A 22504-nucleotide genomic window follows, 5' to 3' on the forward strand; every position below is an offset into this window, starting at 1 on the left:
TATTTGTATGACTTAAATTGTTAAAATTGAAATTGTATTTTTAAATTTAATTTAATCCTGTAATTTTTTTTTCTTGGCCCAGTTTGTGTCAAAAAATTATCTTTGTGTTTATTTTTGTATTTAGATATCTCCCTGAGCACGAGTTTTTTACTCCTTCAGGGAAGAACTAAGATTGTATTTCTGTCAATGTTATTTTATTAACAATAAACAACAATTCTTTTAGCCAGTTCGATTTTATTTTCGTCGAATACAAAAATTGTATGTATATATTCTCAGTATTATTGTCTCATTTCTCTTAAATATGTCTAAAATATTTTATTTTCCTTACTGAAATAGTTCCCATACTACTATCCATACCCATTTTATAACTAGCTGCTATGTTGAGGAATTCCAAGGAACTCCTAATTTGTTTGTAAAAATAATTGGCTCTTATTCTATCAATATATAATTGGGATATATTATAAAATATCCAAGATTCAATTATAGCTCTATGAATATCCTTCAAGTTTTGATTACAAATATTTGGCCATTTATTTAAAATTTATCAATTGTAGGGTGGGCTGCATTACCTTAATTTAAACCACTCTCATAAAATTCTATCCAGTCTCCCTTACTATCTCACATTACACCTAAATATGTACTTTTTTACGCTTTCTATTTAAACATTGTTTAAAATCCACTTATCTACTTTGCTCTGTACTATACTATTTTTGCATATCAGTACCACAGTTTAGTATATTATACAGTCATGAAGCTCAATACTTAGGGAATATGCATCCATAGATAGTTGCTAACCATTAGGATCGCTACTATCGCCTCATCATAGACAATGCGAAATAGTACCGGCACAGTCTATTGTTCCTCGTACTCTCATCACCTCAATCTTCGTGACTGTAAGTATACTAGTAAAACTTTGTAACCTCGTCGATAGATTTCTGGAGGTCTATTATCATAAATGACCCAATCGCACAATTATCTGCGGAAAATAATACCGGAATCGCTATATTTAATTTGGATGAACAATAATTTTGTTATCGTCTCGGTTAATAGTAGTATTCAATAGATCATTGATATAAATATTAAATAAATAAGCACTCAGATTACACCCCTGTGTTAATCTTTTCATACGTCCGGGCAAAATATAATTTGTTAATTTAATTTTGATCCTAGTTACCTGTTTATGCAGTACATTGTAGGGAGGATGGCCTGGTCTGTCATCGACTTCTCTCGACTCTAATGGTCTTACCTTTCTCGGTGTTCGGGCCTGTTCGATTTTATGGCCGAATCCTCCCTTCCTTTTATTGGGGTTCTTGTGAGTCAAAAAGTTTTATAAAATTCCGGGGACTTAAAATTATTTTGGTAAAATTCCAAATCATATAAATCTCCATTAGTTTATTGTTTCTCAATACTACGGAGTGTCATTTATTCTTTACTTCTTTCACATAAGGTAACAACGAAAATTTTTACGTTTTTCTTTCTCAGACTGAATTTCAAATTTTCAAATTTGACTGTAAGTTGTTGTTCTGTCCTAGACCTTTCATAGTCTTGGTGTTGATTTCTATGCTCAGTTTCATACTTGTTAATACCTGAATTAATTAGTTTATATTTTGTTTGATTTTATGACATTTTCTTCAAGCTTTCTTTAACTCTTCTATAATCATTTTTTGCAGTTTTGCACGTTTCTTAGAAACGGGTCCTGGGCTGAATTCCTCGATTATATGACTGACATTACTGACCCTACAGCCCATTTTATTCTCTTTTCGAAAATGGTTTCCTGATTCCTTTCCAACCTATTCTTTTTCTCATATTGTACCCATTGACTCTCGCTCTGTACATCACAATATTAATATCCATATTAAAAGACTTTTAAACTGTTCCCATTTATAAAGAATGTATGCTAGTAGATATAACCTGACACTGTCACAAATTGGCGTATTCTCTGTGCACAGAGCGTTGACCTTACATGCTTTATCACCTGTATTGTCGGAGCTCGTTCCACACACACACGCACACAAACATATATATACTGAAATGTATAATGTTGGTTAAAACGCTCAAAAGATTGAAGGCAGTGAAGTTTAAGTTTCATTACGATGATAAAGACGATGGCGATCAATAAATAATTAACAAAAATGGCAGCCGCTTTTTGAGTTTATCCTTCAGATTTCTTGAAGTAACACGAATTAAATTTCTACTGCAGTAATTATATGCTAATACTTCTATTTCACAAGTAAAAAGGATTTGGTAGGGTATGTGAGCAAATCTTTACGATTGCGGAATTAGGGTACTGGAATAAGGATCAAAAATACAATTTGCTGGAAGATGTTATAAAATGAACAGAATGAAATAACCATAAGTCACTCATCCAATAATAATAATAATAATAATAATAATAATAATAATAATAATAATAATAATAATAATAATAATAATAATAATTGTTAGTATTAGTATTAGTATTTATTTATTTAACCTGGTAGAGATAAGGCCGTCAGGCCTTCTCTGCCCCTCTACCAATACCAATATGAGAATTGTTGTGCGACCGTCACTTAGGTCGCACTGATTGCTAGCCGGATGGCTACTGCGTTCGACTTCTGCTCTTTCTCATCAGGATTTCTGACATCACCATTGTACACAACAATGGAAAACAATTTTGCTAGAAGAGCTGGAGCTCTTAGGATACTATAGGAAAACTACATGATTACTAAGCTTAGTCTGAAATGATTGCAATGTTGTAAACTCTACCTGATTTATTATATATTTACATATGTACAACAAAACTACTGCGTGTTCAGTTCAAAGTGTGTCATGGCTCGCTGTATGTCGTCATGTGGCTAGCCGATGAGCCTAGAGAATTCAATCTTCCTACATTTCCGCAGAGGCGTATACCTATATGCGAGAGAAGTTGCCTGGCAAGTACGGCGTTCATTCAGAAGAGTACTTACCGATACGTACCGTAACGCCAGTAGTGGCAGGAATGTGAACTGTTTGAAAACATGTACGGAGGCGAGTTTTTTTCTTACTGTCGGGATATGGGGAGAGGGTTAAGACGATTACTTACGTACAGTATTTGTTGACATTAACTTCGAAGGTCAACATGGACATGGAGCATTTGATTTGTATTGTGGAATATTGCCGTACGCAACCGATGATAACAAATACCTTGGGTACGACTTGCCCGCGCAAAACACAGTTCGAAAGAGGTTATGGTAGCACACAGACCATACAGACCGCTATCTGTTGCTACGACGTTCAAGTTATACCGTACACGTTCTCAAGTTCAGATTGAACGCCTTGAATAATAGGCAACTTCTCTGTCATAAAAGCTGAAACTCGCTTCAAATCGCTGACTCACAACAGTGACGTCATGACCACTTTGAAATGAACACCCAGTACTTACAGGGTATATAATTTTCCTCTACCGACGCCAACACCGAAACAAATGCTAGGGAAGTGATAAAAACAAACAAATGCTAGGGAAGTGATAAAATTGTAGCTATAAATAGCCATGATTGGTTGAAACACGTCCTTTCATACCGTTTTATTGGTCAAAAGTAGTAGGCCTATGACGTAGTAAAAATGTAATAGTCGAAGTAAATCAGTTATCGTTGCCACATGTGTTACTCCATCCAAATTTCTGTAGTTTAAAGATGAAGCAGAACAACAGATACGAGTAGATTGGCTCACCTGTAATCCTTCCAACCCTTCCTGTCGAAATGCTGGAGCCGGCAAAGCCTGCAACATGCGCTCCAAGACTGTGCCCCACTATGTGGAAGTCTTCCAGTTTGGCTCCTTGCGACACGAGAAACTGCACCAGATAGCCGACGTATTGGCCCACCAGACGAGCGTTATTGCTGGCAGCGACGTACCAGGGCGACTTGCATAGGACTCCCCAGTCCACGCCGATGACGTTGTAGTCACCCTTCTCAAGATACGCTGAAATCATCAACAGAGAACTTCATTCAATTACTTCCGATTCCTTAGTTTGCCTGCCTTGAAATGGTCATAATGAATCTGCAACAGTTCTTGGACACCGTTCTACATCGCAGTCTGGGAGCCACTGGATTCAGAAGTATTATGATTCTGATCCTTTGCAACTAGGATCGTGAACTAGTCCATCGCGGAGTTCTTTTCGGTAGATCACTGTGGTAAAAAAATGCCATCATTCCACGCATGGTTTGGCACCAAGTTATTCACCTCTTTCACTCCATCACGTCACCCCTATGACAGGCAAGTAGAGAGGAACAACGATCGAGAAAACGAGACTAACAGCGCCCGGAAAGCCGAAAACCCGTACGACAATGTTGTATTACGTCGCGTCCTTGATGTAAAGACTGGTTGTGAGTCTTCAGGGACTCGATATTGATCATCTCCCAAAGTCCCGAAGTCAGCAGTTGTTTATACCTGACTGAACTTTTATCTACTTTGGCAACTGTTTTATATATATATATATATATATATATATATATATATAGACCTATATATATGTATGTATGTATAAACTATCAAGTAACCTATTTGAAACATCATCTCTACCTTTCAGTATATAAGAATCCATTCCCCAGTCTTTATTTAATTACTAGACCCTTATTAAAAGGCTAGGAATTTTCTTCTCATATGTTTAAGATCGAGTGTGCAATCTCAAGTAAAAATATGTTAATATCATGTTTTATGTTTCTTAGAAATGCAAATTTATTTGAGAATTGTTTTTTTTCTATTTATATAACCATAGGTAATATAATATAATAGAACCAGAACATTTTGATAACTAAGATACTGTTCTGTTTTGTCTTTTTATCTCATTTAAACATTTGTGTTATTTATTTCAATGATATGTGTTATTCAAAATTACGAAATCTTCCCACGCAGACCAAATGTTATTTCGAGAATGATGAGCGAGACTCTAAGCGCACGAGAATGATGAGCCGAGACTGGAAAGACAAATGCAGCGAACACAGCTAGCGAGAGCGACAGTTAGTTTTGTTCATCTCTATAGGCAAGACAATCAGTCATTTATACTCAAGGCTGATCAATGAGTAGTGTCATAATTTCCCCCTCTTTTTGCGGTGTCATTGTATAATGGTAGTGAGTGCTGCGAAGAAATAAAAACTTACAATTTGAATTCTGATTGTTAGTTGCAGGTTTTCTTTACTGTCTTTTTTGCCGGGAAAATTTTTATATTTTCAAGCGTGGAAATTTAGAAAGGCAATACAGAACTGAGCATACAGACTTCGATGCAAATTTTGGAGAAAAAATCCACTCTGATGAAAGAAAAACCTAGAATTTCGAAAGCTATTCAAAAGAAGAACAGTGTGTGTGTGTTCAAAAAGCAATATCGGAAAAGCGTTAATGCAATGATTATATCATATGAACTGTGTCACTTTATGTCTCAAAAGGACAATGAACTACAGCACCTTCAATTTAAGATGCAACCCTGGCTACGGCAGGTGGGCGGGCGATGGACCGTTCTCTATAGCGGGAAAACCAAGCGGTGTTGTGCGCGGCGGAAGGCAGGCGGGCGGGCGGATAGGCCGGTATTTCAAGCGGAAGAACCCAGCGGTGTTGTGTGACCCAGAATGCAATTCGTGTTAGTTTGTCTTCTGTAAGGTGTGAACGTGTTTGGCCAGTTTTAGTTTTCATGTAACGTGTTTGATGACCTGTGCTCTGTTTAAGTTTAAATTTATCATGGTGTTTACCACATGTGACTTTTATCTTGGGGTATGTTAAAACATAAAATGTATGTGAACAATCCTCATGCATTAGAGGAACTTAAAGAAAATATGCGGCATTTCAAGGCAGGAATTGTATCGCGTATTTCAGCATCTTCTTCGCCAGTGTGAGCGTTGTATTGAAACTGGTGGAGGTCATTTTGAACATCTTATGTTTTAAGGTAAGGAATTAAATACCATTAAATTAATTTTACGGAAGATAAACTAACACTAAATACGGGTAGAAAGAATGCATGCCGGGCACTTAGCACTTCAGTTACCGCACAACGCCGCTGGGTGTTACTGCTTGAGAGTACTGTCCACCTGCCGGTGCCTGGGTTGCATCTTAAGTTGAAGGCGCTGTATTAGAGGCCTTCAAAGTAGCAGCTGAGAGGTATTTGCAGACTTCAAAAATAAAAACAGAAGTTGTAGGAACCATCGATTCAATAAATGCAACTATCAGCCAATACTTTCGGTCGTCGAATTTAAACCATGGTCACCCACCAGGATACACAGCTCAAGATGTTCTTCGAGAAATGTTCTTACTTTAGTTTGCATGTTAAAATAATGTTTATGAGGATGCGTTGAAGATTTTTAAAAATATATTGCCACTGACAGGCAGAAGCAGAGGGACAGATGTTTATTGTGCTGTCAAGAGTTTTATTGTTAAAAATAAAACATGACTTAAAAATTTAGCCAATATGACGGCGGACGGTGCACCAGCATTAACTGGTACAGTATTTACAATGGCTTGCTATATCTACGTCAGAAAGATGGCACATTCCCCTTCTTGGAGTATCACTGTATTACCTAACAGCACGTCCTATTTCGAACATTTGTAAGCAAAACTCGGATTTTTAGTCCCTGTATTACGAGTTATTAAGAAGCATTACTCATGCAACTAATCGAGAAATTGTGGGAGGTGAGAATTCTGTGCGAAATGATGAGTACAAATTGTACAGTCCTTTTAAAATAACCGTTGAGTATCCTCAAGGAAAACAAGTACACGCAAGCACAAAGCAAAAGCAATGATTTTATGAGTACATTATGTATTATGAAAATAATTACTAAATTACACGTTATATCAGGTCATGTAAATGTTTTACTATTCCAAGTATTGAGACAATATTACGTACATACAGTAGTAAATTAAATGTCCACTAAAACTGTAATGCTAAATTCAAAATTAATTACAAAGGACTGAATGTGTATTCGCAGGGATTCAGATGTAAAGTTTCTCGTCCACTCAGAATTTATACTGCGATAAATTTGAATGTAACAAGATGTTATGGGAACAAACCGAAAGTACGGAATCTGGTCGTTAAGATTGTGAACGGCATTCAGAGAATTATTATTATTAATTGCAGTTATTTGTGTAATGAATTTACCACCGCCACAGGGTGTTTGCCCATTTGAGTGACTAGCAGTCACAGTCTTTTGCTCGAAATTCTTTCGTAGGGATTTTGCAGTACGTGTAAATGAACGGTGCTGTGTTAATGTTCGCGAGTATATCGTGAGTATTAAATTAAGCATGCTAAACTTGTCTGAAAGCCATACTAGAGAAGGGTACATAGCAACAGAAATTGTTATTAGTTTCATAGTCTCATGAAAATAAAGACGGGGAAAAAAGATTACGTAACAAAAGTGGTAGTGGGAGTAAGAGAAACATTCAAATACTGTTGGTAGAATAATTTTTAAAAAGTAAGAAGTACAGAAAAGCATAATCATTTTTTCGATCAAATTGCCAAATAGAACTTGCGTCGTTCAGCCGTGCACGGCTAAGCTATCGCCGTCATCTTGTCCTTTGTTGATCTGGACTCTCTGGACTACTCCTTTCCGTCCTTATCAATAGGTCGCAGCACCGTAAGACAAGTTACCATAGAAGGCGGATTGAGTGTAGCAGTTCCGTTGCTGGGACAGAGCTGGCACTCGGAAATAAGTAACTATCCAAGTATCTAAGTAGGCCTACTAATATAATATATGGATAATTATAGCCACTAAGAATTTAATTTCAGTACTGACGCATGCATGGAAGTCTTTCACACAATATTGTACATACTGAATTCTAACACACATTTTACAAGTATTTGTCTGAAGAATATATCTTTTTAAGGATCTGTTCATTCCCATACAGCTTCACACTAAGTTCTTCAAAGGAGGAATGAACGTTTGTTTTCACTTGTATTCCTAACAAAGCCTTAACTGTTTCAACTTTCTTTTTTTAATTTAATCAGTCCAGATTGAGTTCATTGTGGAGAAAAGTCTTCCAACTGACTGCAAGACACATGATTATTGATATTATTTTGAGAAGATTTTCAAATGAAATGAAATTTTTTTTTGAAATGTTGAAAAACATCATACCAGTTTTCGCCTGTTTGTTTGTCACAAAATTTCTCATTTTTTTAACTACATACAAATGGAGCAGCGGCAGTTCTAATGCTTCCGCGCAACGCGAATGCTAAGATGATCAAAGACAAAGATTATATATTCTTCTCAAAGAGTGCAGAATATCTCATACTGTACTCGCTGGCTCTTCTATCTGATACTGAGAAGCGTTCAGAAATGTGCATGAATCGCAGAAGTTCCACCACGATCCTTACATATTTACGTGTAAAATATTATTGAAACAAAATCAAAGCTTTTGGGGACAAAATTAATTTCCGGGGACAAAAACGGGGACATTTGCTCCCCGGGGACAGCAATTCAAAACGGGGACTGTCCCCGGAAATCGGGGATGTCTGGTCAGCCTATGTTGTAACTCCGACTTATTGAATTGTGACCACGTAGTTGGTTTCTAGACTCAGGATTTCATCGGAGATAATGTACTGGTCTGACTGATTAGAACTCTACGATAGATCCGTCCACACCTGTGGAGTAACGATCTGGCCGCGAAACCAGGTGGCCCGGGTTCGATTCCCGATCGGGGCAAGTTACTTGGTTGAGGGTTTTTCCGGGGTTTTCCCTCAACCCAATATGAGCAAATGCAGGGTAACTTTCGGTGCTGGACCCCGGACTTATTTCACCGGCATTATCACCTTCATCTCATTCAGACGCTAAATAACCTAAGATGTTAATAAAGCGTCGTAAAATAACCTACTAAAATAGACCCTCGTGCTTAGTTATTTGTCACCAAGTGGATAAATTTATGTTCAGAATTCTCTTATTGTGTCATACGACAAGACAGTTATTTAGTTGGTTTATTTGTTGAGTCAGTTAATGATCAGTTACTTTGTTCTGGAAGCTTCTACACTGATTCAGTTAGGTACTAAATATTGTATTTAGCTTCATTCTAGCCCATTGTATTTATTCATTGTTTATTAAGTAATTTAATTACTATTGTGTTTTCGTATAAATTTATATTTCGTTACATCAATATAGATATTTATTAGTTGTTTTAAATCCAGCTTGGTGTCATGTTGTTATTTTTCATTGTACCAATTTCATTATCCTCATCACCTTTAATACAGGGTTATTTAAAAAGAAAGAGCAGATTTCAAACATTTATTTTAAACAAACTATAAACAGTAGAAACACTTGCCGCACACCATGGGATAAAGGAAGTTTTAAAGTTTTATAGTCCATGAGGTTACAAGCACTCAACATGCGCATCATCTGTTGCGCGACAAACATCAAAACGGTGGTCCATTTCTTGCCACACAAGAATCAACTGGTCCCTAGTTATGGAATTCACAGCTTCAACAATTCAATATCGTAGATCTTGAAGAGTAGCAGGGAGGTGTGGTGCAAACACCCTGTCTTTCATGTACCCCACAGATAAAAACCACGGGGGTAAGGTCGGGGGACCTGGGGGACCACACACGATGAACACGATCTTCTCCACCTCTTCCAATCCAACGCCTCGGAATGGTGTCGTTCGGATAATGCTCCACTAAAACAAAAAGTTCATACACTTTCTTTACAGAAACGGCGCAAAAAAACATTCACCTTCAGTGTGAGTTCTTGCATGTTCGACGACTACGCAAGAATTTTCAGTCCCTCAAATTCGGACTGGCGAGTAACTGCGGCGGACAGGCCATTGCTGTTTCCGCTTTGCTTATGGCCCCGGATCGAGTATCGCGTGTAATCAAACGTTAAAAAGAATTGAACCTTCCTCTATCCATTGGTGTGCGGTAAATGCTTCTAGTGTTTATACTTCGTTAAAAATAAATATTTGAAATCTGCTCTTTATTTTTGAATAGCCCTGTATATTGGCAAAGAAGACTTGTCGTAATATAGCAGGTATGAAAGATAGGACTCCGGGAGAAGCACGTTTCAATGTGTGTATCAACTAGTCCTCAACATTTCGAATCCTACATTACTATTGCATGGTCTGTTGTTACATTTTGTCATACAAATACGCGTGAATCGCTTTTAAGATCGTCGTATATAGTATCGATCATGATCAACTGTGGGAATTACACTTGAAGAATGGTGTTTGTGCCAATATGGGGGATTTTAACGTTATCCTGACCCGTGTAATTGTTCCAGTATTTACATTCGTTAGATTTACATATAATTAATTGTACCGGTATTGTAAAATTTGGAAACATTTCTGGAGAGTAAAATGTAAATGTAAGTAAGTAAGTAAGTAAGTAAACTTTATGTTTCAAATGTAAGCGAATTGTAAGCGATTCTAAAAGGTTTGTTATTGTATAAGTGTTACTGAACTCTCAAAACCGTTAAATACAATTTGAAATTGGTCTTCACTTGATGAAATAGCGTATTATAACATATAAATCAATATTAAATAGCAATTTGCTTACCGTCTTTACCAGAAGCGATAATTATGCTGTTCGCACTTCCAGAAAATCCATGAATAAGTATTTTTGTTGGATGACTCGTGTTGTATCTGGATGCTTGCAGGTTTTTGACGTCATTCGCCAACAGCGTATAACTATTTAAACTTCGAGTTCCAGTTGGCCTGTGAAAAATTTTAATAATAATTAGATATCGGATGTTAAGGCACTAAAAACTTACGTTTTAAGCGCCTAAAAAGGCAGTCAAACATTAAAGAATAGGCAGGAAGAATGACACTGAAAAACTATAAATTGGAAAAAAAAGCACTAATATATTTCACATACAAGGTGCAACAATGTATTTCCGAACTGCATTTGTAGGGCCTATTTATTGTACCGTTAACCATACATACGCTTGTCACTGAAGATCATTGCTTTCATACCTGTTGAGTCAGTCTATCAATCAGCGTCAGATTGTCTTTAAGAAATGAGCTTCTACATGTGACTTTGTGCAAAAATAAGGATCTATTGTCATTTTTTTTCTGGAATCTCTCCATTTACGCTTTATAGCTAGTATTCTTCTATGCCTTTCAAGTGATGCATTTAGTATAGATTCCAGGCGTTTCCTTGGTTCTAGATAACTTCTCCGTTTCCTATGTCCTGTGTGTTGCCTACATTCAGGGCAGTCTGGAAACTTACTGATTGCGCCTTGTAGGATGGTTGATGAAACACAAAGCAATATGATATAATTGCTTGAGAAAACTGAATGAAATCATAATTATGGTGGGTAAATATAGAAAAAAATATCTAACATTATTTATGAAAAAATGACAGAAATAAGTGTTCTATTTTTCATTTTTAAATTGAATGAAATCATAGTTGTGGTAAATGTATAAAAAATATCCAACATTATTTAAGAAAAAATGCCGAAACTAGTGTCCTATTTTTAATTTTTCTTGTTGCTAAAACTACGTCAATGACCTCCATAATGACCAAATTAAGTTTCTTATTTTTCATTTTTCTTCTTGACAATGACCTCCATAATGACGAAATTAAGTGTCCTATTTTCCATTTTTCTTCTTATCAATGACCTCCATAATGACGAAATTAAGTGTCCCATTTTTCATTTTTCTTCTTGTCAATGACTTGCGAAATTAAATGTCCTATTTTTCATTTTTCTTCTTGTCAATGACCTCCATAATGACGAAACTAAGTGTCCTATTTTTCATTTTTCTTGTTACTAAAACTACGTCAATGACCTCCATAATGACGAAATTAAGAGTCCTGTTTTTCATTTTTCTTCTGCTAAAGCTACGTCAATGACCTCCATAATGACGAAATTAAGAATCCTTTTTTTTTTTTTTTTTTCCATTTTTCTTCTGCTAAAGCTACGTTAATGACCTCCATAATGACGAAATTAAGTGTCCTATTTTTCATCTTTCTTCTTGTCAATGATCTCCATAATGACGAAATTAAGTGTCCTATTTTTCATTTTTCTTCTTGTCAATGACCTCCATAATGACGAAACTAAGTGTCCTATTTTTCATTTTTCTTATTGCTAAAACTACGTCAAAGACCTCCATAATGACAAAATTAAGTGTCCTTTTTTCCTTTTTCTTCTTGTCAATAGCCTCCATAATGACAAAACTAAGTGTCCTATTTTTCATTTTTCTTATTGCTAAAACTACGTCAATGACCTCCATAATGACGAAATTAAGTGTCCTTTTTTATTTTTCTTCTTGTCAATGACATCCATAATGACGAAACTAAGTGTCCTATTTTTTATTTTTCTTCTGCTAAAGCTACGTCATTCAATGGCAATACAGTAAACCATTAACACTTTCTCAAGATTGAAACACTCAAATTTGTGGCGTTTGTTCGATAAGATAAGTTTGTATGCCAGAAAAATTATTCAAATCAACTTTCTAGGGAGTTATACCTCAAAGCTTGATTTGAATAATACACGTCACTGTTCGTTAACAGAAAACCACAATTTAAGTCGCACAGAGTTAGTGTGCATTCAATGTTAGTTGCTTGATGATTGTCAGCCCACTCTGAGGTCTGTGGATATAGAGGGAAGAGTTGGATCAGTGTCTGGTAGAGTTACCGGGGAGCTCAGTTGGTAGAGCGTTGGTACGTTTAAGCTAAGGTCCTGGGTTCGATACCCGGCCCCGGAACAATTTTTCCTTCGAAATTATTCAAATCAACTTTACAGGGAGTTGTACCTGAAAGATTGATTTGCAGTATGATTAGCTATTAATAGAAATCCATGTACAAAATTTCAGATTTAAGTAAATGTAATTCCAACAAAAAGCTTCCGCCATTACCTTGTGTATAAAAGAAATTTGACGTCTGACGGCAAGTTGATTTTTTTCTTCGGTTGATGATCTGTGATGAGAGCAAGGTGAGGTTTCCCGTTATCATCAGGCATTAGAAACCATTTCGGCTCTTTATAGACATGTGTTCTGGCAGTCAGATGTTGAGTACTCCAACTTCCATCATTTTCTTCCGAGGAGAAAGAGTCTATAGAAGCACAGTGAAATACAACACATAAGACAAAGTGTGACGAAACTTACCAAGATTTATTTTCAACATAATCATTTTATGTATATACTGTATCTTCATATTAAAGAAGTACACAAGCGGAAAATGCATATTGATAATAATTATGTCTTGCAACTTTACAAGATTGTCAGGACTATTGTCACAATAAATTTATATCAATGTGTCAAGAACACTGAGGTGACGATAAGTTCGTATAAATGTATAAAATATAGGTGATTTTGGTGACGATAAATTTAAATTGTGTTCGAGGAATATTGAAGTGACAAATTTATACTAATGTACGAGAGACTGAAGACTGTGAACAAGATAATATTATATTCATGTACAGGAGATTTGAATATTGTGATCACGATAACTTTATATTGTTGTGCAAAAGGCTGAAGACTGGTTACGATAGATATATATATTAATATACAAGGGACTTAAGATTTTGGTTACAATAAGTGTACATAATTTAGAGAGGACTGAAGATTGTTATCACGATAGAACTCAAAATTGTGATCATGATATGTGTATATTAATGTGCTAGGGACTGATGATTTTGGTTACAAAAAGTGTACATAAATTTAGAGAGGACTGAAGACCGTGATCACGATGGAACTCAAAATTGTGATCATGATACATGTGTATTATGATACGTAAGGGACTGAAGATTTTGGTTACAATAAATGTACATAAATTTACAGAGGACTGAAGGTGTGATCACAATGGAACTCAAAATTGTGATCATGATACGTGTGTATCATGATAAGGTACGTAAGGGACTGAAGATTTTGGTTACAATAAATGTAGGCCTACATAAATTTACAGAGGACTGAAGGTTTTGATTACGATGGAACTCAAAATTGTGATCATGACACGTGTATATTAATGTGCAAGGGACTGAAGATTTTGATTACAATAAATGTAGCTACATAAAATTTACAGAGGACTGAAGATTTTGATCACGTTGGAACTCAAAATTGTGATCATGATACGTGTGTATTAATGTGCAAGGGACTGAAGAATTTGGTTACAATAAGTGTACATAAATTTACAGAGGACTGAAGATTGTGATCACGTTGGAACTCAAAATTGTGATCATGATACGTGTGTATTAATGTGCAAGGGACTGAAGATTTTGGTTACAATAAATGTATATAAATTTACAGAAGACTGAAGATTGTGATCACGATGGAACTCAAAATTGTGATCGTGATACGTGTATATTAATGTGCAAGGAACTGAAGAATTTGGTTATAATAACTGTACATAAATTTACAGAGGACTGAAGATTGTGATCACGTTGGAATTCAAAATTGTGATCATGATACGTGTATATTATTTAGTGTTGTGCAATGTTCGAACATGAGAGGGAATATCAAGATACTACAAACTTCGCCCCACTCCTTAGGCATTCAGCAGTACGTGAAAATGAAGCATGTGAACTAAAATAATCGAGTCTGTTGAAAACCGGTCAGAGGCCTTATGTTCGGTTCAAGTTTTCCGAGTCTCTCTAGAACCGCAGCTCCCTTTGCGTTTGTTCAATCTTTCCCTTTCCTTACATACGTTCAGTGCCTTCCTCCTTAGTTCCTCCTCTCCCTGCGCCTTTATGCTGTAGCTCCATAAGGATGCCAGGCACATATCTTGCGAAGTTACGCATAGTAATGAGTATAGACAATTTTTGTTGTTATTAATATGACTAAACATTCACAAAAATATCAAACAAAATATGTTAAAGGAAAAACGCATATGTTCATTTTACCGAGTAGTGTTGTGTAATGTTCAAACATTACAAACTTCGTCCATTTTTGGTCTTATTTCATATGACAAACTAATCGCAAGATGTGTGCTAACATTGCAGAGTTTGTATTGACACAGGAGGCCGCACTTTTGAACAGTTTCTGTAAATGATTACAAATTGAAATGGTTTTGAGGAATGAGTGTCATAAGGAGCGTTACAACTGTATTCTTTATTCCTTACAGTACAGTGCAGTTTCTGGTTATGTCATCCAATAATTAGTTTCCGAATTCCGACCCATGATTATTTAACAAAAAACGTTTGTTTTGGTTTGTTATATCATCCTTAGAAGTCTGAGTATTGAATTTAGATACACTCTGTACTAATTGTAGTACAAGGGAGTGAAGGTAGCGGTAATGATAACTTTATATAGAAGTATAAAATAGTGAAGATTATGGCCAAGGTAAAATTACGTTAATGTACAAAGACTGAAGATTGTGATCAAAATAACTGAATATTAATAAAGTTAGGGACTGAAATGGTCGCAATACTTTTATCTTACTATACAAGGAAATTCTCGTCACGAAACTATAGGTCTGTATTAATGTTACAAGGAACTGAATATTGTGGACATGATAACTTCATATTAATGTGCAGCAGTCTGAAGATTGTGGTCACAATAATTTGGCCTGTATCAATGCACAAGGAACTGAATATTGTGGACACGATAGCTTTACAGTATATTAATGTACAGGAATCTGAAGATTGTGGTCACAATAAGTAGGCCTGTATCAGTGTACAAGGAACTGAATATTGTTGACACGATAACTTTATATTAATGTACAGGAGTCTGAAGATTGTGGTCACAATAAGTAGGCCTGTATCAGAGTACAAGGAACTGAATATTGTTGACACGATAACTTTATATTAATGTACATGAGTCTGAAGATTGTGGTCACAATAAGTAGGCCTGTATCAATGTTCAAGGAACTGAAAATTGTGGACAGGATAACTTTATATTAATGTACAGGAGTCTGAAGATTGTGGTCACAATAAGTAGGCCTGTATCAGTGTACTAGGAACTGAATATTGTTGACACGATAACTTTATATTAATGTACAGGAGTCTAAAGATTATGGTCACAATAAGTAGGCCTGTATCAGAGTACAAGGAACTGAATATTGTTGACACGATAACTTTATATTAATGTACAGGAGTCTGAAGATTGTGGTCACAATAAGTAGGCCTGTATCAGAGTACAAGGACTGAATATTGTGGACAGTATAACTTTATATTAATGTACAGGATTCTGAAGATTGTGGTCACAATAAGTAGGCCTGTATCAATGTACTAGGAACTGAATATTGTTGACACGATAACTTTATATTAATGTACAGGAGTCTGAAGATTGTGGTCGCAATAAGTAGGCCTGTATCAGAGTACAAGGAACTGAATATTGTTGACACGATAGCTTTATATTAATGTACAGGATTCTGAAGATTGTGGTCGCAATAAGTAGGCCTGTATCAGTGTACAAGGAACTGAATATTTTGGACACGATAACTTTATATTAATGTACAGGAGTCTGAAGATTGTGGTCACAATAAGTAGGCCTGTATCAATGTACAAGAAACTGAATATTGTGGACACGATAACTTTATATTAATGTACAGCAGTCTGAAGATTGTGGTCACAATAAGTAGGCCTGTATCAATGTGCAAGGAACTGAATATTGTGGACACGATAACTTTATATTAATTTACAGGAGCCTGAAGATTGTGGTCACAATAAGTAGACCTGTATCAATGTACAAGGAACTGAATATTGTGGACACGATAACTTTATATTAATGTACAGGAGTATGAAGATTGTGGTCACAATAAGTAGGCCTGTATCAATGTACAAGGAATTGAATATTGTGGACACGATAACTTTATATTAATGTACAGGAGTCTGAAGATTGTGGTCACAATAAGTAGGCCTGTATCAATGTGCAAGGAACTGAATATTGTGGACAGGATAACTTTATATTAATGTACAGGAGTCTGAAGATTGTGGTCACAATAAGTAGACTTGTATCAATGTACAAGGAACTGAATATTGTGGACACGATAACTTTATATTAATGTACAGGAGTCTGAAGATTGTGGTCACAATAAGTAGGCCTGTATCAACGTACAAGGAATTGAATATTGTGGACACGATAACTTTATATTAATGTACAGGAGTCTGAAGATTGTGGTCACAGTAAGTAGGCCTGTATCAACGTACAAGGAATTGAATATTGTGGACACGATAACTTTATATTAATGTACAGGAGTCTGAAGATTGCGGTCACAGTAAGTAGGCCTAGGCTACATTTTAATGTCAAAGGGAAAGAAAATTTTAGTCACGATAAATTTATGTTAATTTATATGAAACTGAAGTATCTTAGTTACAATACGTTCATATTACTAAACAGGGAGTATTTTGTTCACTATATTGGGTACCTAATTTTTTTCGGAAAGCTAGAACTGTTCTTATATATATATAAAGGTGGAGAAAAAAAGGACCCAAATAATTATCGACCTATAACCATTTGTTCAGTAATTCGAAGAGTTTTGGAGAGGTGTCTTTGTTCAAGAATGCAACAATACGTAGAATTTAATGAAAACCAACGAGGATTTGTATCTACTGTTGGTGCACAGATTAATGCCTCTATATTAAATTCAGTTCTTCGTAAGGCAAAAATCGAAAAAGAAGATGTCACCATCTTGTTTCTTGATGTGCATAAAGCTTATGATACTGTTGGACATCGGCATTTGAAATCTGTCATTCACAATTCTGCCCTTCCCCAAAAATTACAGGATTTAATTATAAATTTACAGTGTGGAAATGAAACCCAGATAGAGGTTGGAATCCATAAAACAAAACCCATACCGTTTAAACAAGGGGTTATGCAAGGCGCTCCTCTTTCCCCAATGCTTTTTAATCTCAGCATAGACCACATTTTTGATGAATTATCCGAGCCTAGTGTGGCTGAAGAATTTGGATATGACCTTGTATCGGATCTAAATAATGTAGTAACATTAGGATTTGCGGATGATATTGCACTTGTTGCTAAAAGTACAATTGCTGCATCTGAAATATTTACCATGACAAAACGGTCATTACAGCAGATCGGATTAAGTCTAAATGAATCTAAAACTCAAACCATCGTTATCGAGAAAGGAAAATTAAGTAGTACGACATTGAATCTTGGAGGATCAATTGTTAATAGTATTGATGGAGATGAACGAATCAAATACCTTGGGATTAATTTTTCTGATGAAATTAAGTTTGACATTGCCAAAGTAATCAATAATTTAAATAATAAGATCCAAGCTTTAACATCTACTTATCTTCTGAAACCAGAACAAAAACTCAATGTTTTAAATATGTATATTTGGCCTATACTTGTTTATCCTCTTCAAAATGCTCCCCTTCACCAGCTTTCTGACCGGTTTCTCGAAGATGTGGATAAGTTAATTAAAAGTTCGGTGAAGGAAATTTTATGTTTGCCAGGAGACACGCCCGACGCGATGTTGTACACCGAACGTAAATATAAGGGTCTCAGCCTTTTCAAAGCTCAATGGGAAGCATATTTACAGCATCTCAATATTTGCAACACATTATTGAGAACCTCGAATCCTCTTGTCGTTTCTACAAGGAACATAGCAGCAGAAAAGAAAGTATGTTCCAGGAAGTTAAAAATTCCACCTGAAGATCTGGATATAAGTAACATCAATGTCCATAAACTACGACAAAATCTTAGGAAACAAGAGTACGACAAATGGTGTGCGCTTCCACATAAAGGAAAAGGTATTATTTTATTTCAAGAATATACTCCCGGAAATAAATGGATTTTTTCTAAGGAGGGTCTATCTTCCTCTGAATGGCGGGACGCAATTAAGATGAATGCTAACGTAGCACCAGTGAGAAGTCTTCATGGGAGATCCTTGGACGGTTTCCGTTGCAGATACTGCAACGAGATTGAAACCATAGCACACGTCCTAGGATCCTGTCAGCATGGAGAACTCCTGAGAAATTCACGCCATCATAACATCCGAAAACTAATAGCACAAGCCCTTAGAAACAAATCCTTCGAGGTCCATGAAGAGGTGCACTGCGTTGCGTCTGAAGGCGGCGGAATTAGAAGAGCGGACATCGTGGCTCTAGACAAGACTAATAGTAAAGGCTTTATACTGGACCCAACTGTTAGATTTGAGATGAGCCAGACCCAACCATCCGAGGTCAACAAAGAAAAACAACAAATTTATGAGCCTACTATTCCGTATTTTCGAGAAAAATATCAGATGGAAGGCACCTGGGAAGTACATGGTTTAATGATCGGAGCGAGGGGCACCATCCCACGATCAACTGTAAACACTATCAAAACATTTGGAATCCATGACATCATTCCAAAAATAATTACTTCAACCATTAAAGGGTCTGTGGCAATTCTGAAAAATCATTTATACGGAATATCATAATACTCCCCCCCCCCTTTTCTATTCGTTAGTGTGTGATTGTTACAAATATATGTACAAATTTATTATTTCTTAAACTTAAGCTCCTAGTTCACATTTAAATTTGGCTCATCTATCTTACTGTAATCATTACTATTCTTATATGTGTGTTATTCTGTGTTTTTGGCAACCCAGGATGCCTGGGCAGACTATTTCTTGAAATAAATTATATATATAAAGAACTGAAAATTTTGTACACAATAATTACATATTAATTTACAAGAAACTGAATATTCTGGTGGCGAAATTTTTAGTGTGATACAAGAAACTTAATATTGTGAATATGTTATTTACACCATCATGGAAAGGAAACTGAAGATTTTGATACAATATTATCGATGTTATTATGCATATGCGTAAAATTGTATAGTTACGAGTTTTTCAAGTACACTGGGTAAGAGTGAAAATATTTTTTTGATGTATTAACCTAATAAAGTTAATGCCTTTTCATTACGGAAATCATAAATGTCTGTTCTTTAATATATATCTTAATTTCTGCAAGTTTCTTACTTTACTTTTAAATACCGAGATTTTTTTTAAGAAAGGCTAATTCATATTGAAATTATAGACTTGTAAATTTAGATTTGCTTAGAAATGTATATACTCCTTGGAGATCACTTGCATTTCTTATGCGCAGTAGTATAGTAGGCTAAGTTAATTTCTTTTCTCTCAAATAATAAATTTTGAAATCTTAACTGCTTTATATTGAAATTATAATGTAAATTTACCTTCAGTCTTTATTAAATAGTGTCGGCCTGCTTGGCGGAGTTGGTATAGCGTCGGCCTTCTATGCTCGAGGTTGCGGGTTCGATCCCGGGCCAGGTCGATGGCATTTAAGTGTGCTTAAATGCGACAGACTCAAGCCAGTAGATTTACTGGCATGTAAAAGAACTCCTGCGGGACAAAATTCCGGCACACTGCTGACGCTGATATAACTTCGACAATTGCGAGCGTCGTTAAATAAAACATAACATTTTTTAATATTTATTAAATAGTATTTAAAATGTATCCATGTGCATCAACTACTAAATCTGCCCAAGCGGTTTTATGAAATGCATTAAATTATGATAAATATGATGGCTAACTGTTTGAGCTATCAATACAAATTGATCTCATTGCTTAATCTGATAGACTACAGACACGAAATATTAATGTGAAAATAGTGAAAACGTGTTTAGGTTTCCTCACAACATGTATTTCCGTTTAAATTCGAATTGTTTTATTTTACTATAGGCCTACTTTCTCCATGGTCCTATAGCAGTTAAAGATAAACTCAAGGTACCAGAATACAATCTTGTCATAAAAATATGTAATAATTATTGCCGTCCTTTTGTGACCTTTTCCCCTTCAAAATTTTCCAATTTTCTTTTAGTGGAACTGATATCAGTAAGTTATGATTGCCTTATAGCCTATCCCGTATTTTACCCACACTTCCTTCAGGCTTCCTTCTGAGGTATTTCATAATGTTTTCCTCCGTATTTCATGAAATTTGGTTAATTTATTTATTTTCACTTAAATGAAGTTGAAATATATGACAAGTCGGTCTCGGTAGCGTACTTGGTATAGAGGTGGCCTTCTATGCTCGAGGTTGCGGGTTCGATCCCGACCCAGGTCGATGGCATTTAAGTGTGTTTAAATGCGACAGGCTCATGTTAGTAGATTTATTGGCATGCAAAAGAACTCCTGTGGGACAAAATTCCGGCACACCGGCGACGCTGATATAACCTCTGAGTTGCGAGCGTCGTTAAATAAACCATAATTTTTACCAAATGTATGACAAATTCTATAACAGCAAAGAAATTTTGAATTGCAAAGTTAACCTTGCTTGCAATGTTTTAGAATATAAGAAAAAAGGAATTAAAGTGCCAAATTTGAAGAAAAGTGTTGTTTATTGTAATCAGTATCCTAAGATCGAATGTCCATAGTGAAAAGGTATTTTCAATGATGTTAGAAACAGAAGTCCTGCTGAATTTAAGGCTCAGTTAGGTCTACAAGTTGTTACAAATTTCAGCTTGTCTCATAGGGAGTTTTCCATACATGAAAAAGATTATGTAAAATTTTTTAATGAATGCAAAGCAATCGGTAAATATGAGTAGTGCTCTGATGCTGTAAAAGTTGTTCTAATTAAATATTTTAAGTACAACTTATAATGAAAAATTCTCATTAATTTTCAACCTGTTTATCAATATGTAAAAGTTTCTGAATGAATGCAAAGCAGGTGGTAAGTATTAATAGTACTTTTTGGAAATAATTTCCAATATTTCCCTTATTTTCAGTTTGAAAACTTGGCAACTTTAGATATGCGGAATCAGCCAATTGGCTAGACAGCTTGAAGCTCTCATATGAGCCACTGCAAGGATGCCCGCACTTGTACCTTGCAGATTATAATTTCATACTAATCTCGAATTACGACGAAAAATATAAGAAAAGTGATTTGTTTCTTTCATACTGCCATTCCAGTTGGAGACAACGTCAAATAATTTAAGATATCTCTACACACCTGTTTCATGCTCTCCCCTAGACGTTGTCACGGAGAGGAGGAAAATGGCTGCCAGAAGCACAGTCTCGATGCGCAGCATTGTGTGAAGGCAGACCAAGCCCGAGGTCCCGTGTTTTATAAAGGTACGCCATTGGATTGTGTTGCAACACTTGAATTATAGGGTTTTTCGTATCGTTATCAATAGCTACTTGTAAATCTTAAGCTCTTAATACAAGTACTTATTCTTTACTTTTCATAACCAGACTTTTATATCACTGAAATATATTTATTGCGCAAAGCGACATTGTTTTATTTGGTTAGGTTCAGGTTTGTTTGCTGAGTAATAAAGTCGGCCTTCATGAAAATCTCGTAGACCTACATACCACGCGTCTCGCGGCGATATCCAAAGGATATTATTTCTAGACAAGAACTTTGTATTTTTTATGCTTTATTTGACAAGACTCTCAAGAAGCCTGCATTCTTCTTTTATCCACTAAGTTAATATTTTCTTCGTTTTTTTAATACTTCATGATTACATACATACATACATACATACATGCATACATACATACATACATACATACATACACACACAATTTCATTTCGTTACTCCTTTTCCACATATATTTCAGAAATGGTCAATTTAATTTCAGAAAGCATCATTTGTATTTCATATTCATCAATAGTATTTCAGAACCCGTCAATTATATTTCAGATTCGTCAATTGTATTTCAGAAAGCATTATTTGT

The 22504-nt window shown here is 35.6% G+C and overlaps 1 protein-coding gene across 1 annotated transcript in view; it reads right to left on the reverse strand.

Annotated features, from left to right (window-relative positions):
- Nucleotides 1-21913, reverse strand: part of LOC138696153 (pancreatic lipase-related protein 2-like) — a 42666-nt gene extending 20753 nt beyond the window's left edge. Inside the window, exons 1-4 of the mRNA XM_069820721.1 lie at nt 21777-21913; nt 12772-12967; nt 10472-10629; nt 3688-3936 (exon numbers count right to left, since the gene is read on the reverse strand). Coding sequence (XP_069676822.1) covers nt 3688-3936; nt 10472-10629; nt 12772-12967; nt 21777-21855 — 682 coding nt within the window. The 5' untranslated portion in view covers nt 21856-21913. The remainder of the gene's footprint in view (nt 1-3687; nt 3937-10471; nt 10630-12771; nt 12968-21776) is intronic.
- Between the last annotated feature and the right edge of the window lie 591 nt (nt 21914-22504).

Source organism: Periplaneta americana, chromosome 3 (genome assembly GCF_040183065.1).
Source record: "Periplaneta americana isolate PAMFEO1 chromosome 3, P.americana_PAMFEO1_priV1, whole genome shotgun sequence".
Taxonomy (NCBI): Eukaryota; Metazoa; Arthropoda; class Insecta; order Blattodea; family Blattidae; genus Periplaneta; species Periplaneta americana.